The 19,492-nt window shown below is 37.6% G+C and overlaps 1 protein-coding gene across 3 annotated transcripts in view; it reads right to left on the bottom strand.

The window, feature by feature from the left end:
* TMEM117 (transmembrane protein 117) overlaps nucleotides 1-19,492 on the bottom strand; it is a 181,103-nt gene that overhangs the window by 31,851 nt on the left and 129,760 nt on the right. For all 3 annotated transcript variants that reach the window (XM_077178889.1, XM_077178888.1, XM_077178887.1), the window contains exon 6: nucleotides 4,052-4,211. In XM_077178889.1, coding sequence (XP_077035004.1) covers nucleotides 4,052-4,211 — 160 coding nt within the window. The remainder of the gene's footprint in view (nucleotides 1-4,051; nucleotides 4,212-19,492) is intronic.

Consider the following 19,492-nt stretch of genomic DNA (forward strand, 5'->3'; position numbering starts at 1 on the left):
AGTCATCTCAGAGCCATGAGGCTCCAGCTGGGACTGGTGCCTGATTACACTAGAAGCTGTACCAAGTCAGCCTCCTTCACTGAGCACCTTGGGGGCTCAAGCAGACAATCACACAAATAGTGAAAGAAAAGAACTACAGTTGTTCCTCTTCTGCAAATGAGGAGCTAAGTGACAGAGCTAAAAAAAGGGCTCAGCCCTCAGCCAGTATAAATTGGCACAAGAGGATTCAGGTCATCACAAATACACCAAGTTACAGCAGCTAAAGAAAACACTGGAGTTGGATTTATAATGCCTGAGATAAATATAATGCATCCGAGCAAGATTTAACCATCTGCAATCAGTATAAAAGACGAAATGTACTTAAAAATACTGTGCTTTACATGTCTTGTTTAATAAAATCCACAGCATAAAATGATGGTGCCAGATATCAAACTAGACAAGCACAGAATGGTAACACTGCAAGAAACACCAGACAGCTCGTTAAAATGGTAAGGTATATAATGTGCAATAAGGGACAAAATACACCCAACTTTTCTCAGCAGAAAATGATTTTGCTTATAATTTTCTTAGTCCCAAAGTAACTGAATGACTTGAAGAAATAAACTGTAATTTATAGTGGGGTCTGGCAGGGGGGCAAAAGAATATTTCAAGGATTTTTAGAAGGAATTCATATCTCCTTCTGGATCTTGAAAATATTTCAACAGAAGCTTCTGGGTTTTAATTACATATATCAATGCTTTTTGCCCCTCATCACCCTTTTACGTAAACATTACCTACACTTTCATTAAACTCTAAAGTTTTTTCCTTTAAAATAAAACCATTGGATTGCCAAAGCATTATTTCATTCTCTGATCTGTAAATATAATACATTTCCATTGTTTTTACCCTATCCTCAGTAAACAACAAAGTGATGGAGGCTCCATGCCCTGGTTACTCAGAGCCTTACTTCCCTGCCAGGAGACAGGCAGGGACATTTCACTCTGTAGGACACTCCATTTCTATGTGCTTGTTCCTGAGCTGGCCATTTCTGGGACCACACTGACTAGTCCCTCTTAGCACACAATAACTCACTCCCTTGTTACCAGTCGCAGAGAGATGAGACAGGAAAATTAAGAGAAAACAGATGCCTGATGGATGAAAGTGGAGCTCAGGAGAGCTAGTGCTCTATGTTCAAAATTGAAAGGAAAGAGACTTGATATCATTCAAAGCAGTGACACTCGGGGAAAAAAAAACCCCAGCACTTTGGGAGTGAGGAATTCAATGAAGCTATAAATCCATAAGTAGCAGCTGTAGAGGCAGATTCAAGAAAAGAAATCTAGTATAGGAAAGAAAGATTCACATCTGACCCACTACAAAGAAATGCCATGGTGCCAATAATGGCATGAGAAACATTATACTTCTTTTTGCAAATGGTATTTAGGAATATACTCAGGTAAGTCACTTGAATTTCATTATAAGTACAAAGTGAAGCTTTAGGTCAAAACTGTCCTTTCCACTCCTTTAATTCACTTTTATTTTCAGGATTATTTTTGAATGGTTTACATCAGTACTGATAAGGAACACTTCCACAATCCATAGATAGATGAGGATGTAGAAAGGACACAAGAAGAGGGGGAAGTCTTTAGTGTGTGAGAGACTGCAGGAAGGAAAATCCATTACTTGCTACAGAAAGGTTTCTCCCAAAGTCACCCCACTTGAACCTGTCCCTTCTCCTTCAGAGATCTGCAGGCCATGGGGGATACACTACAACAGAGCCAACCCTCACAGCAGGATTCTTGGGCAAACATTGCACAATTAGCTGAGTACAAGTGTGTCTTCAAAATGGTTATCCATTTCTGTAATGCTGTTTGACAGGCGTGTCTAAAATCTGCTAGGAAGAGCAATATACTCTGAGTGGAATGAAACACTCCACATAATTCTGACAAAAGTAGTCCAGGGTGTATGGCTCCTCCCTGTAAAACCTGCCTCAGAAATGGAGCTGGATCTGTCATCAGTTTTATTAAGGGCAAAGTTCCATCTACCCTGACTCATCTGAAAAACCTGTCACTTGGTCACTTGCCCTTATTGCTAAGTTCATATGTGAGAGATGACCTTATCAGTCTCTGTCAGTATCTGAAAGGAAGGTGTCAAAAGGATAGAGCTGGGCTCTTCTTGGTGGTTCCAAGCAATAGGACAAGAGGCAATGGGCAGAAACTGATGCACAGGGAATTCTACCTGAAAATGAGGAAGAAATTCTTACTGTGCAGGTGACCATGCTCTGGAACAGATTGCCCACAGAGGTTGTGGAGTCTCCCTCACCGGAGATATTCAAGAACAATCTGGGCCAAACTCTGTGCAATGTACTCTAGGATGACTCTGCTTGAGCAGGGAGGTTGGACCAGGTGACCCACTCTGGTCCCTTCCAACCTGGCCCATTCTGTGATTCCATGTGATTTAATACTTTGCTCTCTCAACATAGGATTATTGCAGTAGCAATGCTAAAACTACTCTTTAAAAAAAATATGCCAGCATATTTTCACAGTCCAAATAAATAACTTCAAGTAAACAAATAACTCCATCATACAAATATCACTTAGAAATGCAATTAAAAACAGCCTCTTGCTTTGTGTTATAAAAATATGAAAGAGTACTCAGGACAAGCTGTTTCACATAAGATTTTTCTCTATATTCAGCAACTCCAAGATCAAAATACTGGGATTTCATTTTTCAAAGCCAAAAGGATGGTTTAATAGTTATTTTATATGAAGACAGCTCTGTTTTTCTAGCCTGCATGCAATATCAAATTCAGTATAGCTTGCTACATTTTCATTCATACTTTCATTACAGCTCTATAAAGTACAATAATTTATTATGCATTCTCTTGAATCTTTTTGAAACATCAAACAAAATGTAAAATTCAAAGGTAGAGAAAGCAAAGCAACAGAAATCTTACAAGAAAAGCAGTATTATGAGAAAAACAGTATTTCCTTTCTTATCCTCCCAGTTCTAAACATGAACGACAGTGAGCACTTAACAGTAGTGGACATTGGAAAACAAAACTCAACTACAGGACTCTATGCACCTTGCAAGTTCTAGTAGAGCAGTGATAAAATCTGAGTGCCATCAATGTCACCTCAATGATAATTACTCAAGTAATAGATAGCTTTTTTAAGAGAACTGAGTGTCTCAGAAATGCTCTCTGCTGGCAGAATTTGTAATATATTGGAGAGGATGGATCCATTGGTTCTTCTCATGTTCTTTGCTGACTTTCAGTTCAGCAGCCTAACATATCTAGAACTAAGAGCGGTCATGGGCCTTCCATACTCCTCTTCCTTACCTCAGCCCAAATGACATAATTTATCACTGAGCTGTGGGTGAATTATTCACACAGGGCTCAAACCACATGCAGATGCAAAGGGGAGAGCACAGCATCACATGAAGAAGGTTTTTGGCCACATAATTGTGACACAGACTGCTTTCTTAGCAGATAGAGTCAAAGGAGCAGACATCAGGCAGATTACAATGAATCATCTCCCCAGTTAAGCTTTCAGGCAGAAGTCATTACACTACAAGGACCTGTCATCAAGTTAAAAAAAAACTCACGTAGAAGTGGAAAGCTGAATCTTAATAGCAAATACTAATTTTCATCTATTAAAGTATTTTAGTGTGTGTATACCTAATATTGTAAATGCTTGAAATTTGGAAGTATTTCTTTCTTGTTTGTCTGAATTTATCTCATCTTCCCAAGAGAAGATTTGAATTTACAAAACAACCAGCTTCTGTTTCTTTTCCTGATGTAATTTTTGCAGGAAACACTTTCTAATTTGGAAATTCATGCAGTTCTTATCTAGCACTCTAAGAAAAGAAATCAGCAATATTTTCACAATCAAAGGCCAGAGGCCTTTTCTGCGAAATTATTGAGAATGATGTTATAAAATGCTATTACTCATAGTGATTGCAAACTTAATATTTATTTACCTTTTTGTAGCCTTAGCTAAACACCATTTGCTCTAGAAGAAATAGAGTGACTAGGCAGCCTCAACAGCCTGAGTGGAACATTAGGAGAGTGTACCTGCATGACAATAAGAAGGTCAAACACCAAGATGAAAGAAGCCAAGAAGGCTCTTGAGACCTCATCACTTGGCAGAAATCCACGATTCAGCTTGTCCCAGCTGATCCAGTCAGTAGTGATGACAAGCACAACTACAGAGGTCAGAGTAAACAGAACCGTCCTGGAAGGAAGAAGAAAAAATAGTTCAGAGAGAATACGATAGTAATGAAGATGCATCATTCTATTTTATCTGTCTTCTAATGGTCAACTAGTATTTTATCAGCACTTTTCCACTGATGAAAACAGACTAAAAAAAATTAAGTGTGCAAACAAATCTTTTAATTTAAGAAAGAAAGCAGTCAGCTGTATGCTTAGTGAAAATAAATTTAGTATCTAGTATTAAGCATGTTGCAAAATTAGCTGGAGTATATCGCTCTGGTTCTTCATTCTGTACTTTTCACTAAAGACAAAAACCAGTTAAGTAGAGTAAGAAAGAAGTAAAATGTACCAAGGTCTGCATAATGTAGGCCAAATTCAAATCAACTAATTGAGAAAACATTGTCTAAGGCACCAAAGACATTAGAACCTTTGAAAATCTTTTCTAAGCTGTAGGAGCTGTAAGACCCGAACTGTGAAGTCTAACTTTTATACAGAAACATGTCTCCATTAAAAAAAAAAATCAATGCATTAAATTAATTGTTTTCAAATTCTGGAGATTGTAGAAAGATTTTGCTTTGTGTGTTATAAAAATGTCCTTCATAAAAGTTTTCAAGTATTTTATGACTTTTCTGAGAAATCAGTGAAGAGTGAATCACAAAAGTATTAAGGCCTCTGTATAAATGCTACAAGAATTCCAGAAGACACACCTGACTAATTCACATAATTTTGAAACACAGTATTTAAAAAATATATTTCTAAGCTATCCCTGAAAAATACCTCTGCATCATTTCCAGCATCACTTTGGTAATACCTTACAGAGTTGGCAGCAGTGACTGATTGAATTTCTGGTTCTGTGGAAGCTGGAAAATTTAGCTGGTAATTTAAGGGTGAGCAAGGCTTCTTCCAGTAGCCATAGCTGTCAGCAAATCTGTGCTATAATAGTGGCATATCAAAATCTGAATGCATCCTCATGGCTAAATAATTGTGGCAGGATTTTTTTTCTACAGCAATAATATCTCATTTTCTTCAGCTACTGAGGGTTGTAAAATAAAGTGAAGAATATTTCCCATGACATTTCCAAACAGGACCAATACTCAGCAGAGGGAAAAAAAAATTGTACTAGCAGTCACAGGCTACGAGTCTGTATGCCTTTCTTTTTATACAGCAGCCTTGTCTGTATCTGTGAGGAAGGGAAACCAAATATGCACGTAGGCAATAGTATAATACATTTAGACTCATAGACATAATTCTTCTGTGACATGATGGGCTGCACTTCCTCAATGTAATGAGACTCAAAATTACTTGATTGCTACCACCTTTACCTTGGAATTTCTTTTTTTTGTTCTTAATAAATTAACTCAGTTACATGCAACACTATGGTTGACAATTTTCCTCAAAAGAATTATGAGCACCTAGGCAAGAAAAAACCAATAAATGAGGCATATTAGATGCAATTAGACCTGAACAATAGTCAAGCCCACTTATCCCAAAACATTTGCTTACCTACCATCTCAACTGTCCATACCTGAACCTGACTGACTTTTCTACAAGCTCCACTTTGGTACATACACAGAACAGTTTACTTTGGAAGGACAGTTCTCTCTTTTGCATATAGTCTCTTGAGACACACAAAGGTTTTTTTTCCTACTTATGTCACCTTCATATCTGAAATTCTCATGGTTAATGTTCTTACTTTACCTGAAACATTCTCCAGAAAGAAAGCAATCCTCAGCACTTGTCTGCTGACCAAGGCAGACTCCCCCAGCCACTAGGCACCCTGATTTTCCTTGACCTCTTTCTGTGGAACCACCTCTCCTGGGGCAGAGGAAGTTTAAAACCATAATTCAAATCTGAGTATTTTGCTATAGGAAGCATATACCCAGAAGTTATGCTCAAGACTATTCTGCCTCAGTCCTCTTGAATTATGTATTTGCATTTTGGAGCAAGAGTTCAAAGCATGGAAGATCAGACTTTGGCATGTAGGCAAGCAAAAGCAGGCTTATTTTTATTCATGCTTTGTTGGCATGCATGCAAAGACCTATGTGTGTGCTCAAGTCCTGATTTCCTTGAGGAAATGCAGATGCATTTAGAAAATGGCTTTGTTATTCATTCTGAAATGTCAAATAGGGAGGGAAGGGAGCAGAAAACAGGCCGCTAATAGAATAAGAAAATGCGAGACCAACAAAGAAGGTTAGAAATAGACTTTCAAAATGGTTTCATTAAACAGCATAATTAGTACTCAGTTGTATTTTTGACCTATGATACTGGAACACAGCAAGATATTCAATACGTGCTTTTGGAGTTATTAGAAACTGAGTTTTTTTGGGTTAGAGTTCAGTTCGTTTCTTGTGAAAGTACAGTGTCCTGGAGATTAAGAAAAAAAGATGAGGATTTCATTTAACTTGACGTAACTTGTATTGGATAAACCAGTGTGAGCTGCCCTGCTATACCTAGCCCGGTATAGTTTGCCCTTTATTCTGCAAAGCACATTATTGAGAAAGAGCTACACCATCAAACTATTCCCCATATTGCTGGCAGGACCTCTCCTCATACAGAAGGAGAAAGGCTACAAGGTGAAGGGCAAGCGAGGACTGACTCTTCTCTGTACCAGGCATTAAGAAATGCAATTTCTGTCTCTAGTTCACAAAGGAAATACACTTTATATTTCACTTCTAATTCTAACTTGCTGTATTGAATTATTATGTGCCCTGGACACCTATTCAGCTGCAATAACACACATTTTACAACCTACTGCATACTCCTTAAGAGTGCAAATAAACACAGTCTAGACCAATAGCATACTGAATAGTTAAAATTATTAGGTAGGTCCACAAAAGTCACTACTGTGCTTATCACTGCCAGCGATTATTCAAAATCCCCAGTGCTACTGGGGAGGGATAAAAAGGGAGAGGCTGAAAGAGAACTTTTACTGCCAGAAACCTCTCAAAAAATAGGCAATTTCTTAGACTGCATCTTTATAATAATCTTTAATTACCAGGACTGAGTTTGGTCATGAATTTGTCAAACCAAATCACTCATGGCAAACTGAATCCATGCTACAGGCCCATTTGTCAACAGAAGACTAATCTGGTTCTCAAAAACTTGGCAAGGTCCAAAACAGATGCATCTTCCCTTCTGCCCCTTTCCACAACACTTTCTTGCACTATAAGCTTTGACCAAACTCACCAACTTTATGCCTATCATCCAGCATATTATACATTATGAGAGGTTGTGAACCACATGGACCAGAAGCCTGAGCAGGTTTTAGTCACTGGTGGTGGTTCCCTCATGACAGACAGGATCACAACCAAAACCTTGTAGAGAGGAAGCATAATGAGCTGCTGTTATCTTAAATCCTGGATGTTTGGAGACACTCTCTTCTGCTGTTTAGCATGTCCTACCTCTCTCATCAGGAACTGCTAAGCAGAGCCCATGAGGCCACAACTCGTTCTCTTGCAGCCCCAAGGCAGCACCACAAAGCCATTCCAAACCTACACCAGAGGTATCTTAGACTCCAACCAGCCACACCCTCAGGAATCAGTCTGTTATTTGTCTGTATTGAGCGAAGACCTGAACAACCCAGAATTTGTCCCTGGAAAGATAAAAGACAAGCTAATAAATGTATACATTCACAAAACATCACAAGAACTGTTTCTAATCGGAGTCTCATGATTCTTCATGTCTAAATCAGCAGGGAAAAGTATATAAAAAATGGATTCTGGTCTGTGATAGAACTTCATTTCTCAAACTGTAACATAGAGAAAATGAAGTTCTTCATTCACAGGTTAAACACAATTCTCTGCACAACACTACCTTCCCTTTACTTGTGACTTTGAGCTGCTCATTTTTGCAGATATTTAGAAGTTTCTTCTCTTACATGACCCTCTGCTAAATCTTTTGTGATGCTACAGCTTTGATGATCAGATAGTAAGAGTTCTGTTAAGACCAACTGAAGAGATGAAAGACAAACTTTAGTTATTTTCTGCATTTTCATTTTGTCTTTTTCAAGAGGCAAAAACACTATCTTGCCTTTTTACTACACCTTTTCCAGAAAAAAAAACCTACCTGTTCTTAGTCAAAAGTAGCTCTCAGATTTGTATGACTCAGCATCTTGAGAACTTTTCATCTTAATTTTGCACATAATTGTCATTAAGCTGGGTCATTTGTAAATCATGAAACATTGTTAACAAGAATTCCAAGTATTGCTTAATACAATGCTTATTTGGGATGGAACACATTAGACAGGACCAAGAAACTGGTCAGTCACACTCCTTAGGGCTGCTTTTTGTGGGGGTGGGTGTTTGCCATTACAGCTGTCCCACCCACATCACACAGCCAGTTCCTGGCATGTCTCCGGACTTCCCTGGGGTTTCCCCAACTCAGAAACCACCCCCCATATGTCACAATCCCTCACTTGCTGTGGAATGCACCTGCACTGGCTCTGATTGCCTTGGCAACTTCTCATGAATGCTACCCAAATAGTAGCAAATATCCTGTGAAAACAGATACAGAAAAGGAACAACAAATTTTACTGCTCTTTATATTTAAAAAGGCTTTCCGGTCCTCAGGAAAGAAAGATAGTCCATTGAGTCAAATACTCTACATAATTTTTAATCTCAGAATCAGCACTGGCCAAATACACAGTCACACAGTATACAATAACTATAAAGAACAATGCTACTGCAGATGTTCATATACAAATACCAACACTTTTTATTTCACTCATTTTAATTACGAAGGGCTCTGTTATTTAATCTGTCAAAAATAGCAACTCTAAGCCCATTCAAAATAAAATATTTAGTCTGCCTGTTGCTTGGTGTCAGAACCACTTCTGCAATTAAGCAAATATAAGGGACAGATGCTCTGGTGGTGGAAAGCATCTGTGTTCCCTGGAGCAGCATCACTTCAATCCTCCAGCCGGCCCCTGCTCTTCTGCCCCTACAGGACAGTTCTCTGAAAGAAGAGAGAGCAGGGCCTCGAGATTTCTGTGTTAACAGCAGCTACTGCTGTGCCACAGAGTGCCACAGTTGGTGCTGAGGATCCCATTTTCACAGTGTTTGGGTAGTGTGGACTGACCTGAGCACACATCCAGAACTTTAGCACATCAGGTGAGATCCCAGTGTCCACTTCAGATGTATCCAGGAGAAATCCCGCTTGTGCACCCCAGAGCAATTCATACCATTAACCAAAGGGCAGATGGAGAGGTAACAGGCAGGACCACCCCAGAAATGTGCTACTGAAGTGAATTGGTAATACATGCAGACCCTAGAAATCTAGGAATATCTGGTGAGTTAATTACATTGGACCTCTTTTGTTAAAATAAGGTGGCTGATCCTAATGCAGACAAGTACATGGCAGAGATATGGAGCAGTACTATTGTCAGATTTCAGAGCACCACACTCCCCATGGCATACTCTGCAGGCATGAATAAGTGGGAGAAATTACATTAATGCAGATTACCATCAATGAGACTTAATTATCTGAAGTTAAATATCAATTAGAAGAAAATGGTTTATAATTCAAACGTTGAATCACATTATTTTTTAAAGTCCTTGTCACCACAAAAGTGTATGCCTGACTTCTGTCCTGTTGAAAGTAATGTATAAGTAATTCAGCATTTGCCAGTAACTACCAGCTCTGAAATACCTGTCTGAAACTCCCTATGCTGTGTATGGCTCATAACTTCTTATCAATAGCAAACACTGCACATTTTGAGAACCACAGGTTCCCAGTTAAGTCTTCTAAACAATGCCTCTTGTCATTCTGACTGGTGAGCTGAAGAAATTGGACACCACAGAGTATAAAGTACGCTCTGAGGTGGCAACATTGGAATTGGTTTTCTGCTTTTTTATATATTCACTTACACTATGGGTTTTCTCAATGAGAAAGATGTAGGAGAAGAAAGGCTTGGGCCCTGATGGGATTGACTTTGTATGTATTTTCCAGCCAGAGTGTCCCTAGAACCTGAGGCTCTTTTAATCTCTCATCCCTAACCTTAAGTATAACCCTAATCCTAACCCTAACACCAGCTTCAGCTCTAAACCTAACAAAATCCTATGGGTTTTCCAGATCAGAAAAATGGAGGCCCAGCAACACTGGGGCCTTGCAGGGATCCTGTAGGTTTACCTTTTCCAGCCCCAGTGTTCCTGGAGATCTAGGCTCTTTGACTCTCTCAATCCTAACCCTAAGGCTAACACTGATCCTAAACCTAATCCTGGCCCTAGCACTAGGCTAACCCTAACCCTATAGAATAGGTTTCCAGTGCAGAAACTTGCAGGAGCAGCAAAGCTGGAGCCTTGGTGGAAAGGTGTTGGCATGGCTTTTCCAGCCCCAGTGCTCCTGGAGCTCTAGGCTCTTTGACTCTCTCAACCCTAACCTTAAGCTGAACACTAAACCCTAACCCCAAGCCCAGTTTAAGCCCTAACGGTAAGCAGATCCTATGGGTTTTCCAGATGAGAAAATTGGAGGAGCAGCAAGGCTGGGGCCTTGCTGGGAACACCTTGTCTTGCCTTTTCCAGCCCCAGATGTTCCTGTAGCTAAACTAATCCCAACAACCTTTCCTACAAACCTTGCTTTACATCTATTTTTTGACTGTAATAGTTTTGGTTTTATTAGAGTGTATCAATATGATTCCAGAGCTATTTGGGATTTTTGCACAAAGATTTGTATAAAGCCTGAAATTACATTTATGTTAATATACAAAGGAAACATTTTGCTATGTTTCATGTAATAAAATTAATAAGATTAGGTAATGTAATCACATGGTGCAATATCAGAATTCTAGAGAGCATCATTTTTTTATTACAGGTAGAAGCATCTTTGAGTTTCTTTTTGCCACACCATTAATTTACTAAAATGAAAGTGTTATCAATTTCAAACAGCAGCTCATTTAAATTAAACTCATCACCATAAGCTTTACATTTCAAATGCTATTTCCTATCTGTGACACAAAAAAAGCAAAAACAGTTTATGAAAGTTCGGGGTCTTACTTGTAAAGAACATTTTCAATCACTATCATATGCAAGGTAGTATAAAACTCACATGAATCATATCCAAGGAATTCTACTTCATGTTCAAATTCCAAAGTTTGAAATTAATCATTTAACTCCAGCAGAAAGCATTTGAAAAAAAACCTGAACCAAAACAGAAAACCAAACACAATTCTATGTAAGGTAGAGAGAAGCCATTTTTCTGTTTTACTTTCAGATGGATACATCACTTATTTCATCAGTGGAATGGGGAGAGGAAGACAGCTGCTCAAAAAATAACAGAAAAAAGGTTTTTAAAAAATATTTTCAGAGCAACAATATGCCTTAGGATAGACCTGCCTGGCAATTATTCAGCAAAAATTGTGTATATTCAGACAAGTGCAGCTCATCAATATGCAAAATTTACCTGTGAAAGGGGTGATTTCTGTAATATGAGGGAAGCTGTGTCAGAACCAGGCACAATTCCTGCACCTCATTGTGGCTGAGGAGCTAGGGCAGCATCTCAGTTACACAGGATGATACAAACAGGGCAGAGGCCATTACCTGTTCTGTGTAAGTCAGACCAGCTATTTGAATATTAGTGTTAATGAGACCAGCTGGATGCAATAACAAGAAGATTTTCAATGCTACAAGGTACAATTTGTTCAGATTCTCTAGCTGGAGCTGGTCTGCTTAGTACACATGAGTCAGCATTAGTCATGATATGACATTAGTCATGAGTCAACAATTCTCAGGACACAGATTTCCTACACCCATGTGTCTTAGTGCTCAGTTATTCCCAGTCCCTGGTTAGAGTAAGGTAAAGGCTGTTTATCCAAATGGCAAGACATGAGATATATGCCAAAACATATGAAACAGGGACTTTGGCTTTCATGTTTCCAGCATCCTCAGCAATTGCTAGAAACTCATTATGAGAACAAAATGTTATTGGCCTCCATTTCTCAGTTACCATGAAATACTCAGTAAAGTCTGAAATTCATTACAATGTAGAACGGGAAAAACTTTTGAAACAGAAAATATATATGTTTTAACATTTAGAAGGAAAACCCATTTCAAGTGCATTTAGATGGTAATTGAAATGCTATTCTAAAAGCCTAAAATTAAGTTTTCAGACCTAGAGCAGAGCTAGAAGTATGTCTCAACATCTCCTTGATTTTCCTGAATTGAGACACATTATTAAATTCTAATTTTAGAAACAAGAAAGAGTGTAAGTGTGGATTTAACACCACATTTTCAATCCTGTCTATGATCTGCATTATTTGGATTTCTAGATTATTGATTTAAGACAAACTGATTGATTTTCAGAAGACACAATTGAAAACATCTAAGTAAGAAAAGTGGTAAAAATTCTTAATTACTAAAGCGAGTCTTTCATGACTAATTTATTACTTCTCAATTGCTGAATTTATTAGCATTGCTTCTGTTCACACTTAATTTAATCATTAATGGAACTTCAAACCTGATCAGTGTTTTACTATATAAACAACACTCTGAATGTTTCCTTCAGGATATTTTAGACTCATATTTCTGCAATTTCTGCAGAATCTTTTCTGCAATCTTTTCTGTAATTAAGTTATTCCATTTTTTTCCGAAAGCACAGTGAGGTCTGCTACATTTTTTCTAGAGCCAAGCAAAAAACTGATCATTATATTTTTAAAAAGACATTATTTTTACATATGGGTTAGTTTAGTGCAATTAGAACTTTTTGTAAGGAATTCAGAATCAGCCAGAAACCTAACCATTGAGGGTTTTTTTTTTCAGAAGTCTACATGTGAAATAACATATCTAATCTCTTGTGACAGTCAACAGAGATGTAGTGTGAGATTTGGTTGCCTAAACCAAATTTAGTTTGGTGTGATTTGGGCTGCTGTGGAGTACTTTGGTTGGTCTTCAAACTTTGCAACAGAAGGTCTCCTCTGAGCCCTGTGTCCTGTCCACCAGGCCTATGCACTATCTCAGTACACCAAAGCATTTCAAATTGTAGCCAATGCCTATGTCCAGGGACCTGAATCCCACCTTTATTCAAATGATGGAGTTTGGAAAGTTATGCAGGTGACTATGGGCAAGTTTCTACTTGTGGCAAGCTGAATGATTATCATCTGCATTGGCCAGAGCTTCACTGGCTGTAGCAGGAGCTGGCATGTTGATAGCCATGATCAACACATAAACATCAGACACCTGAACCCAGAGCTGGAACTCAAAACTGAATTCGGTACTTGATGTTTTAATTTCTTTAAATGAAAAGCCTTTGAATTTTTGAATTGAAAAACAAATGTATTTTATGTAGGAATTAACACTCATGTTTAAATAAAATAATGGAAAATTTGTATTTAGAACCAGTCACATGAAAGCAGTCACTGAAAAGTTGGGGTTTACCTGCTTTTTAAAACATATTTTAGAAAACTGAAATGCTTTCACATATAATTTTGATGTGGCAGTCATAAAATTATCCTCACAAGTTTTTGGAAAAGAAAACAAGAACAGACCCCACAAAATTTTCCATAGTATGTGTGATTATAAAAATATCACTCTATGGTTCTAAGAGTTACAAAGCATAAAGGATAAAAATGGAAATTACTTTATCTAAGCAGAACATATGGAACATGTTGTCCTTGCCCAGATACTGTCATGTTGCTACTCTTAGAAAACATTTATGATAAGTGGGTAGGAGAACTGTACAGTATACACTTGCATAGTCAAGGCTTCTCAGACAACATATTACAACCAAAACTGAAATGTAAAATGCAGTTCAAATTTAGAATAAATTAAACATAACAGTTTAATAGCTTTCTATGTTCTAGACTAGATTAGCTGTATAATCTATCTATACAGTACTTTTATGGAACAAGAAATTTCTCAGTATTTTAGGCTTCATACACCATCATATCTATGGGATATAGGTTCTCATTCATGAAGATGTTGATGAATGAGTAACTGTATCCCATAGATATGATGGTGTATGAAGCCTAAACTAATAGGATACATCATAGATATATCTGTGCAAACCCTATCACAGTTATATATAATTGCAATTGGTTTGAACTGCTCTTCAGGTTTTTTCCCCCAAAGCATTTTAAATAAATATAGGGTCATTCACCCAACAACTTAATTATATTTTGATTAAATATATTTCCAAAACAACTGCAGCATAAAAAACAAACAAAAAACCAAACAAAACTTTAATCTTGCTTCCTGAACAACACTTATTTATGTCAAAAATCTTTCAAATAATATCAATTTTACCTCAGTGAGAAAAGGGCATTAGTAGACAGGAAGCTGAGTGCATGCCAGGCATGTCTGCTGGCAATAAAGAAGTTCCAACAGTGTCCAGGGCTGCAATAACAGAGGCACAACCAGTAGATCAAGGGACATTACTTTGCTCATATCCAGAATATCACATTGTTTTTGGCCAACATCACATAAAAAGCAGCAATAAACTAAAGTGGTGGTTTTTAAAATGGAGCATTTTAAAGCTTTACTGGTTAGGGGCTGAAATACTTGTGCCATGAAGGGAGCCTGGGGGATGGAACTAACAGCTGCCACCCACCAAATGCCTCTGGGGAGGTGAGCAAGAGGATGGAGCCAACCTCTTCCAAGAAAGTGAGTGACAGGATGAAAAGAGAATTTATACTAACTCAAAAGTTCTCTAGAAAAATGAAAGTTCATGTACCTTATTTTTCTCAAGTTGAGCCAGTTCCAGTATAAGGCTGACAGGTCTTCGTAAGAAAAAAAGAAAAACTGCATGCAAATTACTGTGATTTTGACTTCCTGGAAAGTTAACCTTTCTAATAGTAGAACAGGATTAGAAATAAGATTGAACAAAAAGAAGTTCAATAAAATAATAATAATAAAAAGACTCACCAAAACACATCCTGACAGTCAGTGCTGTTCTAATAATTATATCCTCAGGTCTGTGACAATGTGAATATTGTCACTTTTTTAGTGGAAGATAAACATTGGAAATTTCCAAGAAGAAGGTGCATAAGGGAACTGGGGAATTATTATGGCTAAATTCACTAAGATGCCCAGATACATACTGGATAAACTTTGAGTTTTCCAGAAAATAGTTATCCCCCTCAAACAGAAACTTTTCAGTATTTCAGAAAAAGTCCCGTGTTCTATCCTGAGACTAATCTGCACTCTTTGCCAAATTGTTCCAGTAAACAGAAACCAGATAAATCCTGGCAGGAACAGCAATATTCAGGGAACTCAGCAAAGATGCAGTAAAACCCAGGCTAAAGCTTGTCCCACACCAGCCCTGCAAAGAGAAGTGCAGGGGCTCAGATCAGCAATCATCCATGTGGATTGGATCATCATGCCACTGGCTACTCTGAGGAGACAGGGGTCTCACTGCTTCTGATCAGAAATTCCTTCCCATAGATGAGAAACATTTATCAATGAAAGTTTAATCAATAATGATGCTTATTTTAATTTTCTGGTTTTCTTAAAATACAGCAATTACTGCAGGATTCCCAAAAAAGTGTAAGCAAAGATCCCTTTCCTCCATAAATAATGTCATCCTTTACCCTCGAGCCTTGGTCTCTTCAATTTCTAACGTCCTAACAAGTAATACTTAGCATTAAAGATGCTCAGAATTTGCCATCTTAGTCACATAATTCTATGTTGAAATAAAAACCCATTTGCTTTTAGATGACATTCCCTCCTTGCAGTCAGTACTCATTCAATTTTAGACCCATTTCTTCCTCCTTACCTGTCCACTTGACCTTAGTTCTGAATGGATTTCCATGTGGTTTTTAACTTGTAATAGAGCCTCTTTGGCCCTAAGATTTGATAGTTTTTTGTTGATCTGGGACAAATGCAGAGGACTAAGGACACCTCAGCAGGATTTAAGGCAGGGTAGTAGTACTGGACTGCTGAATGACACTGCAGAGCTCAGGCAGTAGGGATTGACAGGGACTGCTAATAGCCATCAGTTTTCATTTTTTTCCTGGGGTATAATCAGAGGCATTTGTTTCGTCTCCCACAGTTTTCTCTCATGGATCTCCTTTAGGGTTATAACCATCTTTTAGAAAGATTTAGAGAGTAATTGATTAATCACACCTCTTATACCTATCCAACAAGGTAATTCTTTCACCAGACCCAGGCTACAAGCTGGGGACAGGCCTTTTATCTTGCCCAAGGAATAGACAAGCTTCTGGGCAAGGGACCACATCTAGGTGAGGTTAGGTATCCACCCAGTTTATCTCCAGAGACCTGAATAGTACATCAGATTTTGCTTTGCTTGCATGACTCTACTGTGCTCAAAATAGTTTAGCTGTGGCTAAAGAGACCCCAAGTTTGACAGAGATTGTGCTGACCAAATTTTTTAAAAAATATATTCCATGTTTAATATTCTCTTAAACACTTTTACTCCTCACTGATTGTGTCCCCTCTAGTTTTACAGGTCTATGATCCTTTTTTTCCTGGTAAATACTTCAACGCGTGTGTTTGACAAGCATAAATGCCTACAAGCTGCCACCCCAATATGTATATGATTGCTCAATCAATCTCCAGCAAGCACCTACAGTGAGAAGCTAGAGGAATACTTTTGGAAGGGCTATATTTTGCAGCATCTCACTTTCTCTCTAAACAGGGAACCTTTGTCTTGTTGATGAGACTTTGAAACAAATCAGACTTTGGAATAAATGGGCTTCTTTGATCAACCACTGGAAAGACTAGAATCAGCCACATTTTTAGACTTTTGTATTGCAAGTAACTGCATCCATTTCACAAAGGTTCTAAGAGGGAAGACAGCTTTGGGGACTAGATAGAGCATCTCAGAAAGCTTCGTTTAGTCATTTGGATTAACTTGGTTATTATCATCTTCAGTTTTCTCCTAGGTCATCCAGTCATTGTACAGAGTTGATATTAAATTAATTTGACCAGTTCTTCAATGAGATTTTTGGCTTTATGTTCTTCCTGGGAGCCCTGAAAATAACTATCATCTCTAGCTAAGAGGCCGTGAAAGATGAATGTGACTTACAATCATCCCTGCGCCTTTCCATCCATTACTGGTAATCTATCACAGACATTTCTGAGTTGATAACCCCATCAATGCCTACTAAAAAAAAAAAATCTATTTCATCTGAAGCAGAGGCCACCTTCACTAAGTTAAAGCAGGTTTTCAGTGCACAGGAAGAGTATTCTGATATTTATTTGGGGAGGAATAGACTTTACATTCTGGATTTTTTTTTAGTTTGAAAAGTGTTCATAAATGCTATAACCAATCATTGTTTATATAGGCATTTCATTCTGCATTTAAAGGTGGCTTCAGATATGGGTTATACAGGACTGGGGTGACAACCAGTTGCAATTACAAACAGTAATTGCAGAATGCCACAACGTCTTCTCTGAAGCTACCTGCCTGCTAAGCAAGATGCCCTTAACTTCATTCAGAATATAGCCACAAGATCCTGAGAATATCCTGCTAGAACAAATTTTAACAATGCTTCTAGACACTAATGCTGTTACCAATTTCTCTGTCAATCAGCTTATACTTTCCTTGAATTTGCATAAATCTAAATGCTGGGAAAACACATATTTAATTCTATTTAGATTTCTGTAATTACATTTGCATGAAATTTGTTTAAAGGATGGGATATGTGTAATGAATGACACTAGCAAAGCTCTATTGCTTTACTTGAATGGGAATAAGTGAATATATGAAGGGTTCTGGTTACAAGGCATAATTCAAAGAGAGTGTATAGATCACCTCTCTCTAAAGGAAAAAAAAAAAAAACAAAAAAACAAAAAACAACCAATAAACCAAAAAATAAGTTTTCATAATTCAGTTTGAAGAATTAAGACTACCCAGCTGGACTGACCATGTGGAAAATGGTCCTCAAATCTCTTTCAGAAAGATGATAACAGAATAGCTCACAAAGCCAAAAAGTTTGGAACAAACCAATATTTTAAAACCTGTGAAAGCTGTTTAAAATCTTAGCTCCTGCTTAACATACTATGCTAGTGGTGTGTGTGCCTGCTGTGTTGACACCTTGGACCTTGCCATCGATTTCATTCCAAATAGATCTGACCTAGGTGCTCTTTAGAAAGGAATTGTTTAAAAACACCTCCAACAGCTTTCTACTTACATTATTACACTTTGCAGTGATTTTTTTAAAGCCCATTCTTTTTGCAACCCAAGGCCTGCTAGTGATTGTTTAGTTTCCTTTCACTTATATTGAAAAACTTGATATTAGGTAGCAAATTAAAATGCTTCTTTAATTTTGGATTTTTTCAGAACATAGTCACACCTGCTGCCAATTAGAGTGTTATTAATGCTCATTCGGTCTGTTCATATTGCAAAGAAAATGATAAAACTGAGCCCTAATTGCCAGTGTCCTAATGAGCACAGCTGTGTCAAAAGGCCAAAAGGTTCCTGAAATAATCCAAAGCCCCGACCTTAGATGGCAAAATAGGATTATAATATCTTTTTTCCTCTTTCTGCTCATGCAGGGAGAGACAGGATAGCTGAATTCTTCCTCTCGGTTCAAGGAGCTCTGGTTTTGCCCATGTACTAGGAATTACCTCAATCACATAAAGTCATATCACTGCAGATATTCACATAGCATGAACGATCTTAAAAACAAAAATTATAAAAGTGAGGAGATAAAATAAATAATGGCATTACAAAGTAGTGATTCCTCCCTCCTAATCTTTTTTAACCTGTTTCAATTTCCAAACTGATCAAAAAACACAAAAAATGAGTATAATAAGATGGCTTGACAAGATGGATGGATAGTTAAAATTTTCACAAGGTCCATTGGAAGACTTTATGATAAAACTTTAGTTTGTGACTGAAGCTAGGCTTCTAAATCCATAGCCAGAGAATTATATTTAAATGGTCTGATTATCTCGATTACTGCAAGCCCCAAAAATATGTAGGTCAAATTCAAGATAATTTTTAATATATTTCAATGCCTAAAATAATATTATAGGCTAGTAAATTCAGGTGGGTAAGGTATGAATATTTTGGCTATGACTGAATTTCCATGAAGGGTAAAGCATTTTTCCTATGCATCACTTTCCGACTGCATGCACCTAGATACCAGTGTCAGCTTTCTTTATTAGTCTGTTCTTCCAGTGAGAGGCAAAACCTGCTGTCACAAGGCACATTAAAGTTTAGAATGTTGTATTACACAAGGTAAGTATGCAACTTCTGGCACTGACAAAGTCAGATTATTTCCCCACATATCACAAACAATAACCCAATCAGGTTTCTTATATAAGAATCATAAAAATATACATGTTAAGAATATTGTTATTACTCAAAATCAGAAATTAGGTCTGTAAGAAAAAACTCAATAAATGAATG

Source organism: Agelaius phoeniceus, chromosome 5 (assembly GCF_051311805.1).
Source record: "Agelaius phoeniceus isolate bAgePho1 chromosome 5, bAgePho1.hap1, whole genome shotgun sequence".
Classification (NCBI taxonomy): domain Eukaryota; kingdom Metazoa; phylum Chordata; class Aves; order Passeriformes; family Icteridae; genus Agelaius; species Agelaius phoeniceus.